This window comes from Fusarium odoratissimum (genome assembly GCF_000260195.1).
Source record: "Fusarium odoratissimum NRRL 54006 unplaced genomic scaffold supercont1.101, whole genome shotgun sequence".
In the NCBI taxonomy this organism is placed as follows: domain Eukaryota; kingdom Fungi; phylum Ascomycota; class Sordariomycetes; order Hypocreales; family Nectriaceae; genus Fusarium; species Fusarium odoratissimum.
This window is the reverse complement of record NW_022158762.1, coordinates 6467-24836: the sequence shown is the minus strand read 5'-3', so window position 1 is coordinate 24836 and position 18370 is coordinate 6467. Positions and strand designations below refer to the sequence as shown.

At 48.2% G+C, this 18370-nt stretch overlaps 4 protein-coding genes across 4 annotated transcripts; 1 reads left to right on the top strand and 3 right to left on the bottom strand.

The window, feature by feature from the left end:
* Positions 1-2658: 2658 nt before the first annotated feature.
* FOIG_16631 (uncharacterized protein) lies at positions 2659-3832 on the bottom strand (the record flags this gene model as incomplete). Its single annotated transcript, XM_031218095.1, has 3 exons — positions 2659-3385; positions 3437-3534; positions 3593-3832. The coding sequence occupies 3 exons, from the start codon at positions 3830-3832 to the stop codon at positions 2659-2661; spliced, it is 1065 nt and encodes a 354-aa protein (XP_031052195.1).
* Positions 3833-5375: 1543 nt separating this feature from the next.
* On the bottom strand, positions 5376-8334 carry FOIG_16630 (uncharacterized protein; the record flags this gene model as incomplete). Its single annotated transcript, XM_031218094.1, has 2 exons — positions 5376-7221; positions 7271-8334. 2 exons carry the CDS (start codon positions 8332-8334, stop codon positions 5376-5378), a joined length of 2910 nt encoding a protein of 969 aa, XP_031052194.1.
* A 4989-nt stretch (positions 8335-13323) lies between these two features.
* On the top strand, positions 13324-15881 carry FOIG_16629 (uncharacterized protein). The gene is made up of 8 exons (XM_031218093.1): positions 13324-13737; positions 13788-13821; positions 13869-14130; positions 14183-14309; positions 14368-14612; positions 14666-14879; positions 14929-15680; positions 15733-15881. Exons 1-8 carry the CDS (start codon positions 13569-13571, stop codon positions 15757-15759), a joined length of 1830 nt encoding a protein of 609 aa, XP_031052193.1. The 5' UTR covers positions 13324-13568; the 3' UTR covers positions 15760-15881.
* A 99-nt stretch (positions 15882-15980) lies between these two features.
* On the bottom strand, positions 15981-16268 carry FOIG_16628 (uncharacterized protein; the record flags this gene model as incomplete). The annotated part of the gene is made up of 1 exon (XM_031218092.1): positions 15981-16268. One exon carries the CDS (start codon positions 16266-16268, stop codon positions 15981-15983), a length of 288 nt encoding a protein of 95 aa, XP_031052192.1.
* Between the last annotated feature and the right edge of the window lie 2102 nt (positions 16269-18370).

The following is an 18370-nucleotide window of genomic DNA, read 5'->3' as shown; positions in this document are numbered from 1 at the left end:
GCCACGTGCTTACGAGGCACACCCTCTGACTCCTCTCAAGACGTCTTTCTCGAGTTCCAGGCTCTGGCGACATCGCATGGCGCCATCCAGGTTCGTTGGGTACCAGGACACTCCGACATCCCTGGCAACGAACAGGCCGACAAGCTGGCAAAAGCGGCATCATCGCTCCCTGAGCCCGAAGGTGCTAAGCCGACGCTAGCTTACCTACGGAGGATCGCAAGACAAAAACCGAAAGAAGCATTCGAAGCATGGTGGTCAGCCTCGGCTCCTGAGCAGTACAGGAGACTCAATCTCAAGGCAACCACAGGCTGCCCGCCAGAGCTATCGCTCCCGCGTGCAGCCTTGCACCATCTGCTGGCAGCGAGATCCCTCCACGGGGATTTCGCCACATACCACGAAAAATTCGACCATGTCAACGCACGCCTGGTCTGTTCATATGGCCGACGCAAAGCACCAGATCACATCTTCTATTGCAGAAAAGTACCGCCGCGTTGTCGAGTGAGGCTCGCACCCTCACCGAATACAGTAGTCAATCTAGCAATGGGAAAAGACTTCACCAAATTCATCGACCTGTCCAAGGACAGCGCGTTCTTTGGAAAGATATGCCCTCGCCATTAGGCGACGACGACCAGAGAAGCACTCGCATCTCTCTTTCTCTCTTTATCTTCTACTCATCTCCTTTGTTCAATCTCTCTCTTTCTCTTTTACCTGTCCCTGGCCAGACGAAGGGCGTACCAGCGCCCTTCATCTGGCCATGACCACCATTGAGGCAGTCTTAAGCTGCCACACGCACAGGCCGATCTCAGCTCTCCTGAAATCAGGCTTCATCAGCGGCTGTGATATGCCAGCCGCGCCTTGTCATCCCGCTGACGGGTAACAGGTTCGATAGAATGCGCCATTTGTGCCGACGATATGCTGGATAGAGTGCGTTCTACTGACGTGTTTACAGAAATCAATAGCATTTCTGTAAATAATGTGTAGATAGATTCCAACTTCTCTAGCTCAGCACGTCCTGTGCCCCAGTAGGGGACTTTCGGGGCCTACGGCCCCCCGGACGAAAAATATACATAACATAACATAACATAACTTTGAGGCGGCACAAGCCTCCAAGGCGGTCACGACGAGGGGGTCTAGACTAGTCAGGTCTCTCGTTGGCATAAGTCGTGCTACTACAGAAAAGTGACTCCGAATTTGTGTCTATCGTGACTATTGAATTTGGTAACATTCATGTAGGTGGGGTTAGGTGGGGCTGGTTGGGTAAAGGAGTCATTTGGTTTCTGTTTACAAAAATTGATGTTTCCGGGGTTTCGGGGCACGTTAAATGCCCGATCGGGCGTGTTAAATGACCCGCGGTTTCTCTCTACGTAGGTCTCACAATGTTTCATCGATAGTGGGATTTGCCTGCTGCCAAGCGAACAGGAGAAACTACTCAACTGGTTGATCTGATGTGTGCCTAATATCCTCGCACGTCACTAAACCGTTTCTCCCGCTTATACACAATATCACTTTGATTCTTCGTTACGGCTTTTTCTACGCTTCGAGAATAGTATGAGAGGGAGCTGACTTCCATGACCCTGCTATTGGCGACAAGCTGGGGCGTATGCTTCCCCGATTGGCTATCAAACGCCGGGCGGCCTTTGGGTTGTTCCTTTCTTACGAAAGTCTCTATCTTGGAGCTTTCGTCTAGTTTAACTACAAGAACCTTTACCTGCATTTTGGATTGAGGTTAGACTATAAGATTAGCGCAATAGAAACCGCTTTGGCAGGGTATTTATCTTGGTGCGCTACATATACCGGTATACTGAGCATGGGGGGAGAACGTGGGTATTCTTGAATAGTTACGGCAGGGGCAGTGATAGTGAGGCAGAACAAGATAGCGCCTGAGATGCTCAAACTTGTCATGTATCCTTAACTGCAGCAGGTTTTATGTACGGCAGGCTCGTTGCAGAAGGCTACTTCGAGACAAACGAATGCCGCATTGCCTTCGAATTTATTAGCGAGGAGTGGCATCGCCTACTCGATTTTCCGTCCACCGTTAATGGGTTTGAGGAAATTCTCACATTAGGACGTAAAAGAACATCGCCGTCGCTGCATTACGAAACGATGAAAAATCTGCAACTGAGGCTATGAAAGATTCCCCGAAGACTCGCTCTCGACCAGGAGCTAGGTCGCCTGTACAAGGACAACGCCCAATTTCGCAGTAAGCAACGGGAGGCAGTGGAAGTGATCAAGTGATCATGATGAACGAGAGCCCTGTTATTGCGATCATGGGAAGGGGCACTGCAAAGAGCCTTTGCTTCATGCTTTACGCAGCCAACTGCCCAATGGAAATATTTCTACATAAAAGCAGGGTCACAGAAGATTTTTGTTGCGTTGTGCTATTTGTATGGTAGAGATTATGTGATAGTTCGGAGAAAACAGGTAGAAAGGTGGATGAAAATGGCCATAAACAAATATCGACGTAACGATATTTGCATTGATAATAACAACCACATGATCTGTAGAGAAAAATCAGTTGTTTTGTCGCAAGCAAGAAGAAAATGAGGAAAAGGAGTTAAAGACAAACAAGATGTCAAAAGAAACAAGTCAAACTGGAAGTGGTGGTAGTGCCTGATGTTCACTGCATGAAGAGGAAGATCCTTGCCATGGTCGCATTAGTTAGCCGGCATAGCCAGAAGATGACATGGAATCGTCCATGCTTAGAATAACCTCAGGACTGGTTTGTAAAAGGACGCGAGGCATGATGGTGTCGACTTCAAACTCCACATGGCCCTGATTCAACAAGCTCATGCTCGCCATCATACCGTTTCGTTGTTGGAAGTAGGTCAAATTAAGATCGGTAGGCTGGGGCTTGGCAATTGGCAAGGCGGCAAAATTGCTCATTGCAGAGGATTGCAACAGAGTCGAAGAATCAACCTCGGGTGGCAGGGAGGGAAAGTCAAATCCGGCGCTGCTTATGAAATTCTGTGGTGAAAGAGCTATGGTGTTGATGTCACTAAATGCGGCCTCCTGGTAATCGTGCTCGACATTGGAATGATAGAGCTTCGATGGCGACGCTCGCTCAGTTCGGTTCCTCGTTGATGAGTCTTCGTCCTTCATAGGCTCCTTCCGAGGCTTGTGTTCGATTTGCTGATCGTTGAGCTGTTGTGCAAACTCATCCATACCGACTTCGTCTTCAGGGAATAATGAGTACTCAGACAGGTCGATTTCGTTGTTAGGGTGGATACACCCGAGCTTCTGGGCAATGCTGTGGATTACCGGTTGGCCGTTGTGATCGAGTTCGGGCTCACCGAGGTCCCAAGACTGGTTATTTCGGACCTTGAAGTAAAGCTTGCGGGTGGTCATAACGAGGACGGATTGTGTGGTCTCGAGAACCTCCGCGTAACTGTGGCGTGTAAGTGAGATGCAAATCACTATGGATTCTTTATTCACATACCCTTTAGGTACTTGCTTGTATTTACTCTTACTTGGGATACCGCCCGTGCAAATTAGACCATGGTCCTTACATCGCCTGCATGGAAATCCGGTGTCACACTGAAAAACGTATAAGAGAGAATAGGGGCCAAGCAGTAAGTGGGTACTGGAAACATACCTTGGACTTTCTCATTCGACATTGCTCGCAAGCCTTCTGCACTCGCTTGTTTCGACCATACATGCCAGTTGTGTGTGTGGCACGGTGGCGGTGTTGATGAATTGTGGCAGCACTTGAGCAAGCTCGCTTGGAATTACGGTGTACTGGTTGGATGGGCTTGATACTTGCTGATGCACTATTCCGCCAGAAGGTCAATTCAGGTTCCTCAGCAGGAGGAGCAGTCAAGCTGCCCGATCCCATCGTGGTTATTTTGCCTGTAATATGATAGATAGATGGAGGGAGAATGAAATTCAGGCAAAGGGTTGTGTTGTGAAAAGGTTGGAGCTTCGGTTATGTGTAAGACACAGAGGGAACCATGCATCTCGAACAGGACTTGGTGAAGCAGGGGCGTATGTATGCATGATAGAAATTGACAACTGAAATATACAGTAAAAGGAGGGGAAGATAGCAAGGTTTGGAGGAAATGGACAATATTACCCGTTGAAGCCAGGGTGGGGTCTGACGCCATTGGTGACATGGTAAATAAGCGACAAGAGATACGTGCAACGAACGTGAACCCTTCGTAGTAATGAGGTGCTGGATCTCTCGGTCCGACATTTTATCACCCTCCTTCTAGCCGGGCCACAAGACAGCACCGTTGGTCAGGGTTCAGGGTTCTGAGGCAATAGCGTTAACCGTTAAGCGTTAACCCCATTATTGATCAGCCAGGAATGAGACTAGAATACAGAACACCAAATAAGGAAGGCCGATACATTTAGGCAGAAACTTATAAATTCAAGCCAAGTTTAATGTTTAAGACTTGAATGTAAACTTTAAAGGTTCTGAGACAATCCTGAAGGAGTAAGATAGAAGACACCTAAAACCCAGAGAAGGAATTAGTGCCTCATACATTCTACATGCATCTAAATGGGTGGCCAGAACATCCTCAGACTTTTGAGAACTTGAATATTTTGGGGACAAACAAGTCACCTGCCACCATGAAAATTCCGGTGCTAGAGTTTTCGTCGCGATGCGTCGAGGGAGATTACCAATTCGAACCGAAAGGCAAACTCATTTGCATCAAGAGCGGCCTCAATTCTAAGCCACTGCCGCACGAAATGTAAGGGCCCCTGTCTTTTTGCAGCTTTCCCGGCTCATCCGAATAGCTCTATGCATAACGTTTTTAGTTTTTTCGCAGAAAAAAGATAATTTCATTAATATTAATTAAAGGGCTGGCGCATTGGTAGGTGTCTATCCGCAGTTCCGCTGAGTTTCCATCCCAGCCTTTACCACGATCCAGTTCATAACAATCTAATTGTATAAAAGATATAACGTACTTGATAATGGAATGCCACGCCTCACTACACAGTTAGCGGTCTCTGCCCTGCAAAGTCAACCACAACGTTGTAAATTGGCCCAAATCATCTCTCTCCTGTAAAGACCTTTTCTTGGCACCTGTTTCCGCTGACGGGATGCCCTCTTGAAGTAATGCCGATGATATGCTGGATGGACTAGATTGAATGACAGTCGTATTGGGACTTTTCCTGTGTTACCTGCAATGACGTCCAAGACGATGTGCCTGAAACTACCGTAGGGATGGCTACGAGTAGGAAAGTGCCATGTGGGGGAAAGAGCTTTTGAAACTCTCCATTGATGCGAGTGGACATCTCGGGTGTTCTGCATGAGGTTGGATGGGACAGCAATTGCAGATAATTTAGCTCAGCACGTCCTATGCTCCCTTAGGAGACTTCTGGGGCTTTATGGCCCCCCGGACGAAAAATATACATAACGTAACACGACATAATTACAATGCCCAAGGATATCCATCACCTAGGCCGGTACTAGCATCTATTGAGTATCCGCCATAGATAAGCTGACGATCAAGCGGGTCGATGTTTCCATTCGAGCCCTGCCCAAAGTCTATTGAGAGCAGCTCGAGTGGGAAAAAGGTGGGCGTGTGTGCGTAGTGAGAAAATGGAGTCATGTTGGCCGGGCTCGTAGGTGACATGGTGGTGCTGAAATCCGGGTTCTGCTGGTTTGATGCTGAGAGAGGGTTGAAGCCTGCTGCACCTGTAATTTGCAATCCCAAACCACCCGAGAACTTGCGTTCCTGGGAGACTGCGTCTGCATCTGTACTCTGCAACGAATCGAGATGCTGGCCAGGTTGTGCTGGCATGCCAGTCTGCTTCTTGGCGCTTTGCTTTCGTTTTGGCGCTGCTGTGCGGATAGTATCCTGATTCTCGACCCTTCGTGGTGCTGGAAGCGTAAAGTATTCCTCCACTGATCGCAGGTCGGGCTTCGCTTCAAGAACGCCGTCTGCTCCTGAATCCTTTCGTTTGTGAGTGGCAGGGTCCATGAACTCAGCGTCAGAAAGACCGCGAGGGTCACGGTTATACCAGTCTCCGTATTGAAGGAAAGATAGCTCTGTGGCTCGTTCTTCGACATTCACACCAGCTCTCATAGCGTGCAAGACATTTCGATACTGAGTGCGAACGTTCTCCACCATCCAGTGAAACATACCCCAATACTTCTTCATTTTGTGAAGGTACTTGACATTAGTGGTCAAATTGGCCTCGGCTGTTGGCTTCATGGATGGATTGCGAGAGATACCCAAGATGTGAACTGTTGCCGAGGAAAAGGCGCAGTATCCAGCGAAGGGTGCCGAAACAAAGCACTGCGACTGTTCGGCCTCACGAAGGAATTCAGATATCCGGTTCGCAGCGCTGAATGTCCTCTTACTCGCTTCAGAGAAGAAATCATCATGAACACCCTGCTGCTTTCGCGCTGACATGGCGGTTCGACTCACAAGAAGGATGTTATGCTGCAGGCAGATATGCATGAAAAAAAATTGGCTTGCCGCGTTCTCTGTCTTGTGGACCTCGAGGTTCTCTGCAGAGTACTTGAGTGACAAGGGCAGACTAGCTTCAAGGTTTACAACATCATTGAGATGCTTCATATAGTGAGACTCGTCTTCCCACCATGGATTGGGGTCTAGATCCTTACACCGTTGGCTCAGGTAGGTGATGATCCGTCCCCATAAGGCAATGGCTCGAATCAGGAAGGCCGCAACTCCCATGTTCTCTCGTGCATCAGCGATTTGTCCGTCGTTGGGCGACGGCGGATGAGGTACTCGACCGTCCAACATCTCGGTGGGCACAGGCATGCCGAATTGGAAGTACTTTTCCTTTACCGGCAGAGGAATCTGAATTGTATCCTCCCTGATGAACATGGGTCGATCTGTCCCAGAAGAGTTGAAGCGATCCAAGAGAAAGCAAGCCCACATTATGCGTCGCCGAATCTCTCGATCAATGAAGCTGAGCTGCGTTTTGGCGCAATTAGGGCCCGAGGGATCGTATTCCAAGTCTTTATGTAACTGGAGAGCGAAAGCCATTCGGATAGCTTGCCCACCTAGGGCCCAGCTGCGGCTGCCCTGGCACGTTCCAAATTCATGAAGGCCCAAAATGAGAAGACATGTCAAGATGGTGAGGCTTGGCCATTCGTATTGTCTGGTGCAAATCTCTCGAGCGTGTGATGCCCATTCTTCACCGCGTAAGAATTCAGGCCCTGAAGAACTCACTAGGGGGTTTGAGGTAAAACGAGCAGCTACAGCGCATACTGTGAGAACAAGCACCGGAGGTAGTGTGCCATTTCTGTTGACAGTCAGCAAGATACGTGAGATTCAACCCAAAAACAACTCACTTTAACTTTCGCAGATAGCTTGGCTTGTGTAAAAGATGGTAAGATTGACCATAGATGTTGTCGAAAAACACCTCTGCGAGATGCTCCTGTATCTCCTCGGAGGGGAGTGCTTCGGTGCCTTCATGTTGCAGCTTATTCTCCTCCCCTTCCTGGGCTTGCAAACTGCTGGGCCTATCATCGCCCTCAATCTTTGGCTTCGAAGGCGCCTTCGCCCAAGCTTCCAGATCAAGCCCGAATGCTTCCTCGGCGCCGCGCTTCTTGGTTGGCTTACTGGAAGGTACAGTTCCTGGTATCGCCGGTTCGACCACGGGGCGAGTTACAGATGATGCGACTTCCTGATCCGACTTGGGTGTGGCCTTGATGATGCGTTCTTCCATGCACTTCGGTCGCTTATCGAGCATAGCCATGTAATCTGTCCGAGGCGCAGCCTTCCGAGTTGTAACTTTGTAGACACATGGGGTATGTGAGTGTAGGCAGTGCTTGCAGGCGGGTTTCTCGCCTGAACAACGGACCTTCTTTCGGCGGCATGCAATGCAAGCGAGCGGGAGGCGTTTTCTTTCCTTGCCAGCCTTTGTCTTAAGTCCACTCCACGCAGGTGTGGCACCGGCTTTATCCTTCTTAGGCTTACCGCCTAGATCTGTGCCATCTGCACGGTTACAGGAAGCCAAACCAAACTCATCGGTAGTCGGGTTTTCGAAGGCGTTGGATGCGGGAGATGTCCGATCAGGCAGGGCTTTGGAGCCTTCCATGCTCTGACAGCGGTTGCCCGTAGGCAAGGTACCGAACGGCAGACTGCTATGTGCAATGCCAGAAATGGCCTGGTGCTGGGGAAGCGCAGTGTGAGATTGGAACATGAGGGTGTGATCTGCTACGGAAACGAGAGAAGACTGGTCAGGAAGACCATGGTAAGCAAACGCAAAATCGTCGAAGTGTGTGAAATCCATTAAGGCGCTGTGAGAGGGAGAAGGCACAGCGTGCAACTCGGGAACGTCGTGATAGAGTTGGGGACCGGAATCGAAGGACTGCTGAGCATGTTGAGGGTTCGAAACTGCACTGCCGGACATGGCTCTGCCAGGGACAGAGTTACGACGCGGCAACCCGAGGCCTAGAATCCAGCGATGGAAAACAAATATACCGGTTCGACGTGGTGACGATGGTGGAGAGAAGCGACTGAGTTAGGCAGGGGTTTGGTGGCTGCGAATGCAGTCCGACTAGGCAAAACAAAGCCTTTATAAGAGCTTGGCTGGCACAGCTGTTGTGCAGTTTAAAAAGTTGCATCGCAAGAGCGTTGAGGTTGAGGTTGAGGCGACCCGAAGCCGTCTGGGGAGTTTATAGAGAAGCAGGCAACAGGTACGTATGTAGTCAGTGGCTCCCCGCACTGGGGCTGGGGACAGTCTGCGCCCGACATCGCACATCACCGAAAACAGGATTGTACTATACGTACCAACCCTAAGGACTAGAGACTCTACCGTACGATTTACGAGTCTGATTGCAATATTATGATGGGCGTATGAATATCCTGCTGCCTTCACCACTTCCCTACATGTAGGATGAGCATGGGGCAAAAAGGCATGGTCGGGGTTTACAGCTGCAGTAATACCATGAATCACAAGGATACCAGCCTTTTCGCCTCTAATAAGCAGGGTAATCCACATCAATGTCACTGTCCCTTCTTGATTGTTTCTCAGAAAGTGGTAGGCGGTGACACTACTGAAATTCGTTATGTCATCCATGAATGGCTGTGGAGATGGAGAAATCTTTGTGCCAGGGACAGACCCTGATAAGCGGCAATGCCAATCAATCACATGCACCAACTGCCGACAGGGGTAGTAAATCACAGTCATGCTATTCGTTTACATATGAGTGTCCATAGTGAGAAGGTGGTAGCTTAATGTAAACTTTGGAGAATGAAAATGAACCACATGTTTTCTTATTAATTTTCAGTGGAAGCTTAATAATCTTGGGACTTGTTCTTGTTTAAGAGAAATTGGCACAAATAATCGCCGTGCCAAGGGGTGATTATCCCACATATGATCCGACCACCCACTCTCACCTGCGTCAGTCAACCAATCGGAATATTGTGAAACAGATTAGCTAGGTAAACGATCAATGCCGTAAGCGGGGGCCGGAGCAAAAGTCCCCGGCAGCCAAAACAAACAATTCGGGTGCCGTGCCACCTCAGGCTCTTCTCGAATTCCCGATTGCCTACCCTACAGTAGTCTGATCAGACGAATTGAATGGCCTCTCAACTCTCTCCTGTAAAAAATTTTCCTTGGCACCTGCTATTAGCGTTCTGCTAGGGCAGAAAATTTTTACAGGCCAAAATAGCAACAAAAGCAGCTGCAGGACTAGCAGGACCCTAACAGCTGCTGGAAGAAAGGGATTCAGAGAGTTAACCTTTCTTCGTGACAAGTGTTTTCAACGGCACTGAGCTTCGCGGGCTCTTAACATCGCCTCTAGGCACCATTTTATTTATCTTATCTGCGACTTCTTCTCACCTCGACATTTCGGCTTCGCAAGCCTGCAATATTCTGGCCTCTGTGCCCCTCGACTTCCCGTAACACCGACTTCTGCAGCCTCGGCTGCCCAGATGACATTCGCAGCATCTTGCTGCTTAACATCGAGGGTCATCATGCCCTCACCCTCACTCTCACCTTCGCCTGCAGTTTAACGCTGCCTCGACCAACCTCTGCAGCTTTAGCTGCCCGAACAACACAAACAGCCTTCGGCTGCTCGACTTCTTAGGCTCTCTGGTGCCCTTGACCTTAACGCACGGACCCCACATGGTTCGTTGCCCTTTTTGCAGCTCGGAAGCTGCTTGACCGATCTCTGTAGTCACGTACTGCCTAGAGACTCTCCTCTTTCTTTCTGCAGCCTCGGCTGCTTCCCGGAACACGACCAGGCTTCGACAATTTGTCTCACTGGCTGAGACCACTAGACAAAACCGCTGGGTCAAAATGGTATAGAGCTTACCTGGAAACCGTAGAATAAGGCGACTACCTCATCTATAGAGCAGCGTTCTGGCCGCCTTGGGGTTTTCTCCTGCAAGGGTTTCCCCTAAGGATGCACGGTTCTAGGGTTGCAGCTACTGGCGATCTTAGGGGATAATGGACTTCCTGCCTTAGAGTATGGAAAGCTACTTGATCTATCTGTGTAAGAGAATTCTAGGCTGGAGAGGAATAGATCCCGCTGACGGGATGACCTCTTGAAAGTAAATGCGCCTTTTTGTGCCGATGATATGCTGGATGAACTAGATGGGACGCTGCTGGAGGGAAGCTCTGCGAGGATCAACTGTATTAATGTCCAATGGGACGTGCTTCACCGACAACTACTGTAGAGCTGGCTACGAGTAGAGAGGTGCCTCTTGGGGGATGAGTAGAGAAAACGCTCGAGCATGTATACGGCTCCGACGCAAGAGGCCTTGCAGATGACCTGAGCGAGGATCAGTACGGCAGCGATTGTAGATGGTTTAGCTCAGCACGTCCTGTGCTCCCTTAGGAGACTTTTCGGGGCCGATGGCCCCCCGGACGAAAAATACACATAACATAACATAACATATTGAATGACCTCTTCTGCTGTACGACCCCGTATTTTTGAACTGCAGATGACTTTCGTGTCTCTAATTTGCAATGTCTGAGATAATAAGCTTGGTTCACCCTCGTCATGCTCAGTCATCAGCATGAAATGTTTATACTTTGATTTATACTGTATAACTTTTGCTTGACTCATTTGTACAACGAAGTTAACCTTCGAAGTACGGAGGTCCTGGATTTCTCGGTCCGACATTTCATCACCTTCCTTCCACCTGTTAGTCAGGGTTCAGGGGCAATAGCGTTTAACCATCAACACTAACCCCATTATGGATTAGCCAGGAATGAGACTAGAATACAGAACACAAAATAAGGAATGTAACGGTCGCACAAGCCGTTAAACCACAGGGCAAAAGATCGGGCCATAATCGCTATGCAAGCAATCATGGGTGTGCTACAGCTGCCTTATAGAAGCCTTACAGCGCTGTTACGGGCACGAATCGTAACAAGGAAGGCCGATAAGTTTAGGTAGAAACTTGATGAATTCAAGCCAGGTTTAACGCTTGACTTACATATAAGCCTTAAAGGTTCTAAGATAATCCTAAATCATTAAGATAGACGTAACCTAAAACCTAGAGAAGGAATTAATGTTTTATATATTCTACATGGATCTATATAGGTGACCAGAATATCCTCAGACTTTTAAGAGCTCTTCGTATTTAAACCTTGTAATCATTAAGGTTTTTAAGTATTATTTGTTTGTTTCGAGATCAAATACGCCACACAGCTTAGTATCACGACTTACAATTTAACACTCTAACACACTCTTTATATAAACTCAGCTACTCGTTAGGAAACACTACTTGTTGTATGTCGTCGAGCTAGAAGTTTGCTATAGGTAACTACGGAGGCGTTATAGTAAAACATTTGAACTGTGTATAGGATATGTTATTTGCAGCTCCAATGCAGCCGATAACCTGAATGCTTGCCCATAACTTAACTTAGTTATAGGTCTTGCCGATGTGCCGATTTTTTCCGATATGCCGGTTTTTCCGATATGCAGGTCTTACCGATATGATCAGATCATGAAGAAACTTCTAAAACTGTATTTGGGTTAGGGAAAATCTAAAGCAAAGAGGTAAATATGGTGATTATGTTTGCTAAGTGATAGATAGATAACGCGGGTAAGGCTTATATACTGTAAAGTACTCTTATCAATAGTCAGTGATTCTAGGGATCCCAGTCGCTTCTGGCAAAGTGCGAGAAGTGTCTATGGGTGAGATGGATTGCCGCTTCCGAGAGGGTGGATCGAGGGGGTCCGGCAGATCAACTCGGGTTCTAACACCGACAAACCTTAAACAATGGAGCACAAAGCAAGAGCCGGATCCTGCGGCGGGATAGTGGGGCCATTCGTTTCCTAAGCGACAACAGACAGATCCGATGCGCTACAAAACCTCATTCTACAGTATACGTGAGCCCTGAACCTCTGAACTTTTGTCAGTGGAGCAGCTAGCTGGGGGTTGGAGGGTCAATTTGAGCTAATTAGAGGTACCTATTTCCCGCTTTTGCAGCCAACTAGTGGCTTCACTGACAAAAGTTCATGTGGTTAAGGTATAGCCGTTGCCAACCCCGGCGTTAACCAGTACTTCCACTTTTTAATAGGCACGACTTCCTATGGCCTTCTATAATATTTATACTTTACGACGTTCTAAGGAGGGTTGCTGTGGGCCTTTACCTACCCTTTGACTGGCGTAATGCAACATAAACTAGTCCATACTAGGTTTATGTTGGTATATTGCACAAGGCGTGATGCTAAGTGATGCAATGTATCGCGTCTCCTAATAGGGGAATCAAATGCGTGTTAGGCTTTGTTCAATGTAAGGAAGTTTTATTGATAGCTGGAGAGCTAGAGTCTATAAAAGTGCTAATGAGTGTGGTCTATGTACTTGTGTATGTTTATTGGGATCACGGTCATGGTCGTGATCCATCGTAGGGGATCACGCTTGTATACGTGGTCCCGAGTGAGTTTCTTCGTGAGTGGATGAAAACTGCGGAATACATATGACATAACCGCTGGGTTCGTAATACCACCCGCTTCATTGCATTCCGTTAAGCTGATTCACAGGGTCAAGCAATTTTTCTGGGGGTGACCGGTTTCCCCGTACCCGACGGTATTGTAAGTCACCTCGGTAGTTTCGGCTATGAAGTACATATTCCCTCCTCGCTTTTTTATCCCACCAGCCATGGTATAGTTATTTACAATTGCTTACAATATCAGTCTTCGTGTACCTCTATGTCTGAATCGGCTATGCAAACCTTATTAGGCCATGCTAAGGCTGGGTCTAAAAGCCCATGCTTGCTTCTAAAGCTGATCCCTGTCCAATCAGGAACTCACGCTTCGGTATCCGTACTCCGATATAAGGTTTGTGGAGATGATTCCCTCTGCAGCGTCTTTTTGAATGAATTCCTGAAATGGCCATCTAAGGGATGAAACAAAACCTTCAGCTTCGGCAACTGGGCGCGGGAAACCAGCTTTACATACAAGCAGGTCTTCTTGTGCTAATACTTGGGATCATTAGTGACACGTTCCGTTCTGGGATAGATGATAAAAACACCTTCTATATCAGTCGCAGTCCGTTGTTTGTTGGGGCCAGGAGGGGGTATAAGATCGACTTCGTCCCACACAATTCTCATACAGGTACTGTTTGATCAGCCCAGTTGTCATTTGAGAAAATACAAACACTCATTCATTGCCATTCATTTTGATCATGCCTAAACTCCAAGCACTTATCTTGGCAGCTCTCAGCTGTCTGCATGCAACAACTGCATCAGCCTACCCGCGACAAGATGTCAATTTGCGTACGGAATATGACTATATCATCGTTGGCGCAGGAGCCTCTGGCCTCACTGTTGCCAACCGCCTATCGGAAGATCCTGGTGCGTTCTACAGTAACATCGCTCCTCGATATTTATTGACACACCCGCAGCTGTGACCGTCCTCGTGATTGAAGCAGGTGACTTGTAAGATATACGTGATTTAACCCAAAAAAATACTAATATATATACAGCGATAAAAATGAGGACATCGTGACAATTCCAGGCCTTGCTGGTAATGCTGTTGGCACAAAGTACGACTGGAATCTCACTTATCCTTCTACCACTTCGCTCAATGGACGCAGCATCTCGATTCCTTTGGGCAAGGTCGTCGGAGGTTCTACCAAGCTGAACCGCATGGTTTACGATCGCGGATCACAGGCAGACTACGATCGCTGGGCTGAGCTTGGCAATGGCGATTGGCAGTGGAAAACCCTGCTTCCTTATTTCAAGAAGGTACACTGAGAACTCGGTAAATGTGCAAGATCGAAACTAACATTCGTCTTAGAACGAGAAATTCACTGGGCCAACTGCCGGTATCAAGAAGGAATATGGCATCACCACAGACCCTTCTGCTCATGGGTCCTCAGGTTACATCCATTCCAGTTATTCACCTTTCTTCTGGCCCACAACGAGTAAGTACATCTTCTGCGTATACAATTCGCAAAATGGATCAATACTAACATGCTTCAGAGAACCTAGTAGAAGCCACCGGAGAGCTCGACATCAATATCGCCGTCGACCAAGCCAACGGCGGCGCGATTGGAGGATACTTCTGCCCTCACAACCTCAATCGCGAGACTCTTGTCCGCTCCTCTGCACAAGATTACTACAGTGCTGTCTCCCAGCGCAGAAACCTTCAGCTTCTTCCAGGCCATCAAGTTACTCGTGTTCTCACTAGCAAGAATGGAAGCTCCGTGAGGGCTAATGGTGTCGAGGTAAGTTGCAACTCTTCTCGGACCCTTGTTCATATCTGACGATTTCTTTGCAGTTTGCCAAGAACAGGGACAGCGCCAAGAAGACTCTCAAGGCGAAGAAGGAGGTCATCCTTGCGGCTGGAGCCGTTCACACCCCTCAGATCCTGCAGGTTTCCGGCATTGGTGACTCAGCTTTACTCTCCAGCATCGATGTCCCTGTCGTCGTTGATCTCCCTGCTGTTGGTCAGAACTTCCACGATCATGTCTTCCTCGCCGTGGTGAGCACAAGTAAGTCATTCCCTGCAATAGGAAAGTACCGGAGGCTGACGTTGCTTAGTCGATGCACCTATTCAAGGCAGCAACCTTACCAAAAACGCCACTTTCGCTGCTGAGGCGCGCGCTGAATATGATCAGCAAAAGAAGGGACCTTTAACTTCACCTACGGCTGATTTCCTTCTCTTCCTTCCGCTTTCCAACTACACAAGCGCTGCTTCAGATATCCACAAGCAAGCCACCGGCCAGGACGGCTCGAAGTTCCTCCCTACAGGTACACCTGCCGAGGTTGTCAAGGGTTACAAGAAGCAGCAGAAAGTTCTTAACGAGAAACTTCTTGACACACGATCTGCCATCTTGGAGATCATCTGGGCCGATGGTACCTCGGTACTTGGCCTTCAACACCCTTACTCTCGAGGTTCCGTCAAGGCCAAGTCTTCCAACATCTTCGACTCTCCTGAGGCCAACCCCGAGTTCCTAAAGAACCCTCTTGACCTCGCTGTTCTTGCTGAAGGTGTCAAATTTGCTCGAAAGCTCTCCGGCGCGCCTTCAATCAAGGCCCTGAACCCGTTTGAGCTCGTGCCTGGCGCTAACGTGACAAGCGACAGCGACCTCGAACAGTTTATCCGTTCCAGTGCATCAACCTTGTTCCACCCCGCTGGTTCTTGCAAACTTGGTAGCCGCAGTGAAGGTGGCGTTGTTGATGAGAAGCTCAGGGTCTACGGCGTTAAGGGACTCCGCATCGTCGATGCCAGTGTCATACCTCTGCTTCCCGCCACGCACACCATGACAACTGTTTATGCTGTCGCTGAGAAGGTTAGTTGCATTCAAGCATGCTGACTATGAGTCATATTATTAACATATATAGGCTGCTGATTTGATCAAGAGTGGTTAAGCAACTTCTGGACTTCAAACGAACCCAAATGGCCCGGAATCAGAATCGAGCGACGTGTGATATTTCCTTTGTAGATATTCATTTGCTCTTTATTGTATAGATTCTCCTATCATTTATATATATAGCTCTTCCGAAAAGAAAAAAAAAAATACCATCATCCATGCTGAACAGTATCCAAGACCTCTGTAGTTGTAGAGTTGATTCTCCACTTCCTAAATCCGCTAGTTGAATGGCATATGTGGTTCAATAAACGATGCCAGGTTATCGAAACCTTGTCCAAACTCAATATCATCCATAGAAGTACTCAAATAAGTAGGACTCATATGATCTTCTCTCGCAACCCCCGACTCCCCAAAAGTAGGCCCTGAACTAGGTCCTTGGTAGACGGCGTCGGATGCCATCGATGGTCGTGTGACAGCGGTGCTAGTAAACTGGTAGAATACATTGCAGATGCCAACTAACTTCTTACCGAGTGACTCGCTTTCTGCTAAGGGCTCGATCGCAGTCATAGTCGCGGACAGAAGAGCCAGGCCGCCATTTGTGTTGTTTATATTGCGCAGTAGTGCTGGGTAAATTCTTTTTAAATTTTTTTTCGTAAAACTTGGTTGCTTCTTATTGAGCTGAGAGTTATTCTCGGGTTTATATATCTAGATGATTGTATCTAGGACTTTGAACTTTTAATCTAGGACTTTCAGACTAACAGTCTGAATCCTGAAGGGAAGGGGGAATCCCGGATTCTCCAACAATTTGAAGACGTTGCCACTGTATTGCCGGCCAAGACGACGAATGCGGTAAATGGAACGGTCAAAACAAACTTCTCTTTGTCAGATATCTCCAAAGAATGTGGAAGATTAAGCTTTACAAATTAAGGAATTTGGTCCAGCGTTCAACGTTTTGGTCAACAAAAGCTTCGGGTGCTCGAACGATCGTAGTCAAAGCCCGACGAGCATCTTGAACACACTCGAAGCTGCACTTCAAAGGGCTAGCACTAAGCTCATCGTAGGTTATGACGTGATACGCGATCGTCGTCAAGCATTTCGTGACGAGGTCTAGAAAAAGGTTGGTTGCTGCATACCGGTAGTTTTTGATGGGGCCTAGCTGGCGAAAGAAACCCGGGATCTCGAGAGTGCGGAGCTTCTTCTATTATTGGATGTCATCACCAACGGTAATTGATATAGTAGTAACTAGTAGTAGTAGGAGGTGAGAGACTGAACCTGAGTGATTTAAATTCCATCTATCGACTGCCTCTGCGACCGGTGCAAAAGCTTTTCAATCACCTTCTCCACCAGCTTGCCTATATTATGAACATTAAGTCCCTTCCTGAACTTGATATTGTCCCAAAGGACATCTTTCCGCTTCCTATCTTGTAGACAATATTGGTCGCTATTCACAAAATAAAGATAGACGTGTCCACCAGGATCACCTGAAGACGGCGAACGGCTTGAATTCTTCAAAGTCCCAACCCAACATCGCTCGTTCTTCAGCTGCAGTCGACGCCCGCGCTGTGTGTCTGCCCCGTGCTCTAAGCGAGTAGGTGGTGCCTCTATCACAAAAACTACTACTTGCGTCCGTCTTGATGGTGGGGGGAGTGTAACGTCCATCCCATAGCTTAAGAGGTGCGGTACTAGATACCATTAGTGATGCTGAAACAGGAGTAGGCGGTGTGCCGCAGGACGTGGTATTGGTCGATGTCGACTTAGGTGTTGTGAGATCGGGCATAGAAGACTTGTGTATGGAGGCCGTGGGGCTTTGGGGGGATCCATTGATGCAGGCTTTCTATCCATACTCCATACTCCATACGGCGCCTTATGGAATATGGAATATGGAATGCAACCCATATGGAACTTAATCCATACATATGGAAACTAAGAAATGACGTCATTTACATTATCAACTAAACCGAATCTGGGTTGGAGCTCTGCCAGCCAGCCGAATCATCTAACCCCTCTACGTTGTTGTCCTCAATACCTTCCGCTTCAAGTAAATCTACCGGGTAACCTTGTGTTATCCCGCTTTTGATCCAACTCTTCATGCATTCGCCTCTTTCAATTGTACGACTACCCAATTGGCACCGGTCCCATGAAATTGTGCGTCTCGCCCCGGAGAAGACGCGCTCCGGCTCGGCAGACATGGCTGGTATCGAGAGGATATCAACAGCCATTCGAGAGAGACGAGGGTATGTCTGTTGTTGTTCTTCTCTGAGCCACCAAGAAAGTGGAGAGCAGTCAATGATAATGGGCGGTTGCGTCGTGAAAGCATCGTACTCGTCCAGCTCACTCATAGATGGGCTAACAACGTCAAGCTCCCGAGCGAGTAGGTCATACTCATCAAGGCGCCGTATTTCGTCTCTCAGCTGTGGTGTCGTGGTGGGGAGCGGGAGCTCGTGGTAGTAGTCTTTCCAATGCTTTCGCACGCCGTCGAGAACTGGTTTATGCCAGGACTTTGGCCAGTTCTTCTTTATATGGGCTACACGTCGTGACGGATGAAGTATTATTGCCGCACCATACGCAGGGCTCTCATCTGTAAGCTGATAATACTTATCGAATACAGCCCAAGAAGCTGCAACGCAGCTCCGTAGTGTGGCGTTGCCAGAGTGTTTCTGGAATGCTTG

What these genes read in the sequence shown, in the direction of transcription:
- FOIG_16629 (XM_031218093.1), top strand. Translation starts at nt 13,569, where the DNA reads ATGCCTAAACTCCAAGCACTTATCTTGGCAGCTCTCAGCTGTCTGCAT. An exon ending in CCGCCTATCGGAAGATCCTG is followed by an intron (nt 13,738 to 13,787) that starts GTGCGTTCTACA and finishes ACACACCCGCAG; the next exon opens with CTGTGACCGTCCTCGTGATT. An exon ending in TTTCTTCTGGCCCACAACGA is followed by an intron (nt 14,310 to 14,367) that starts GTAAGTACATCT and finishes AACATGCTTCAG; the next exon opens with AGAACCTAGTAGAAGCCACC.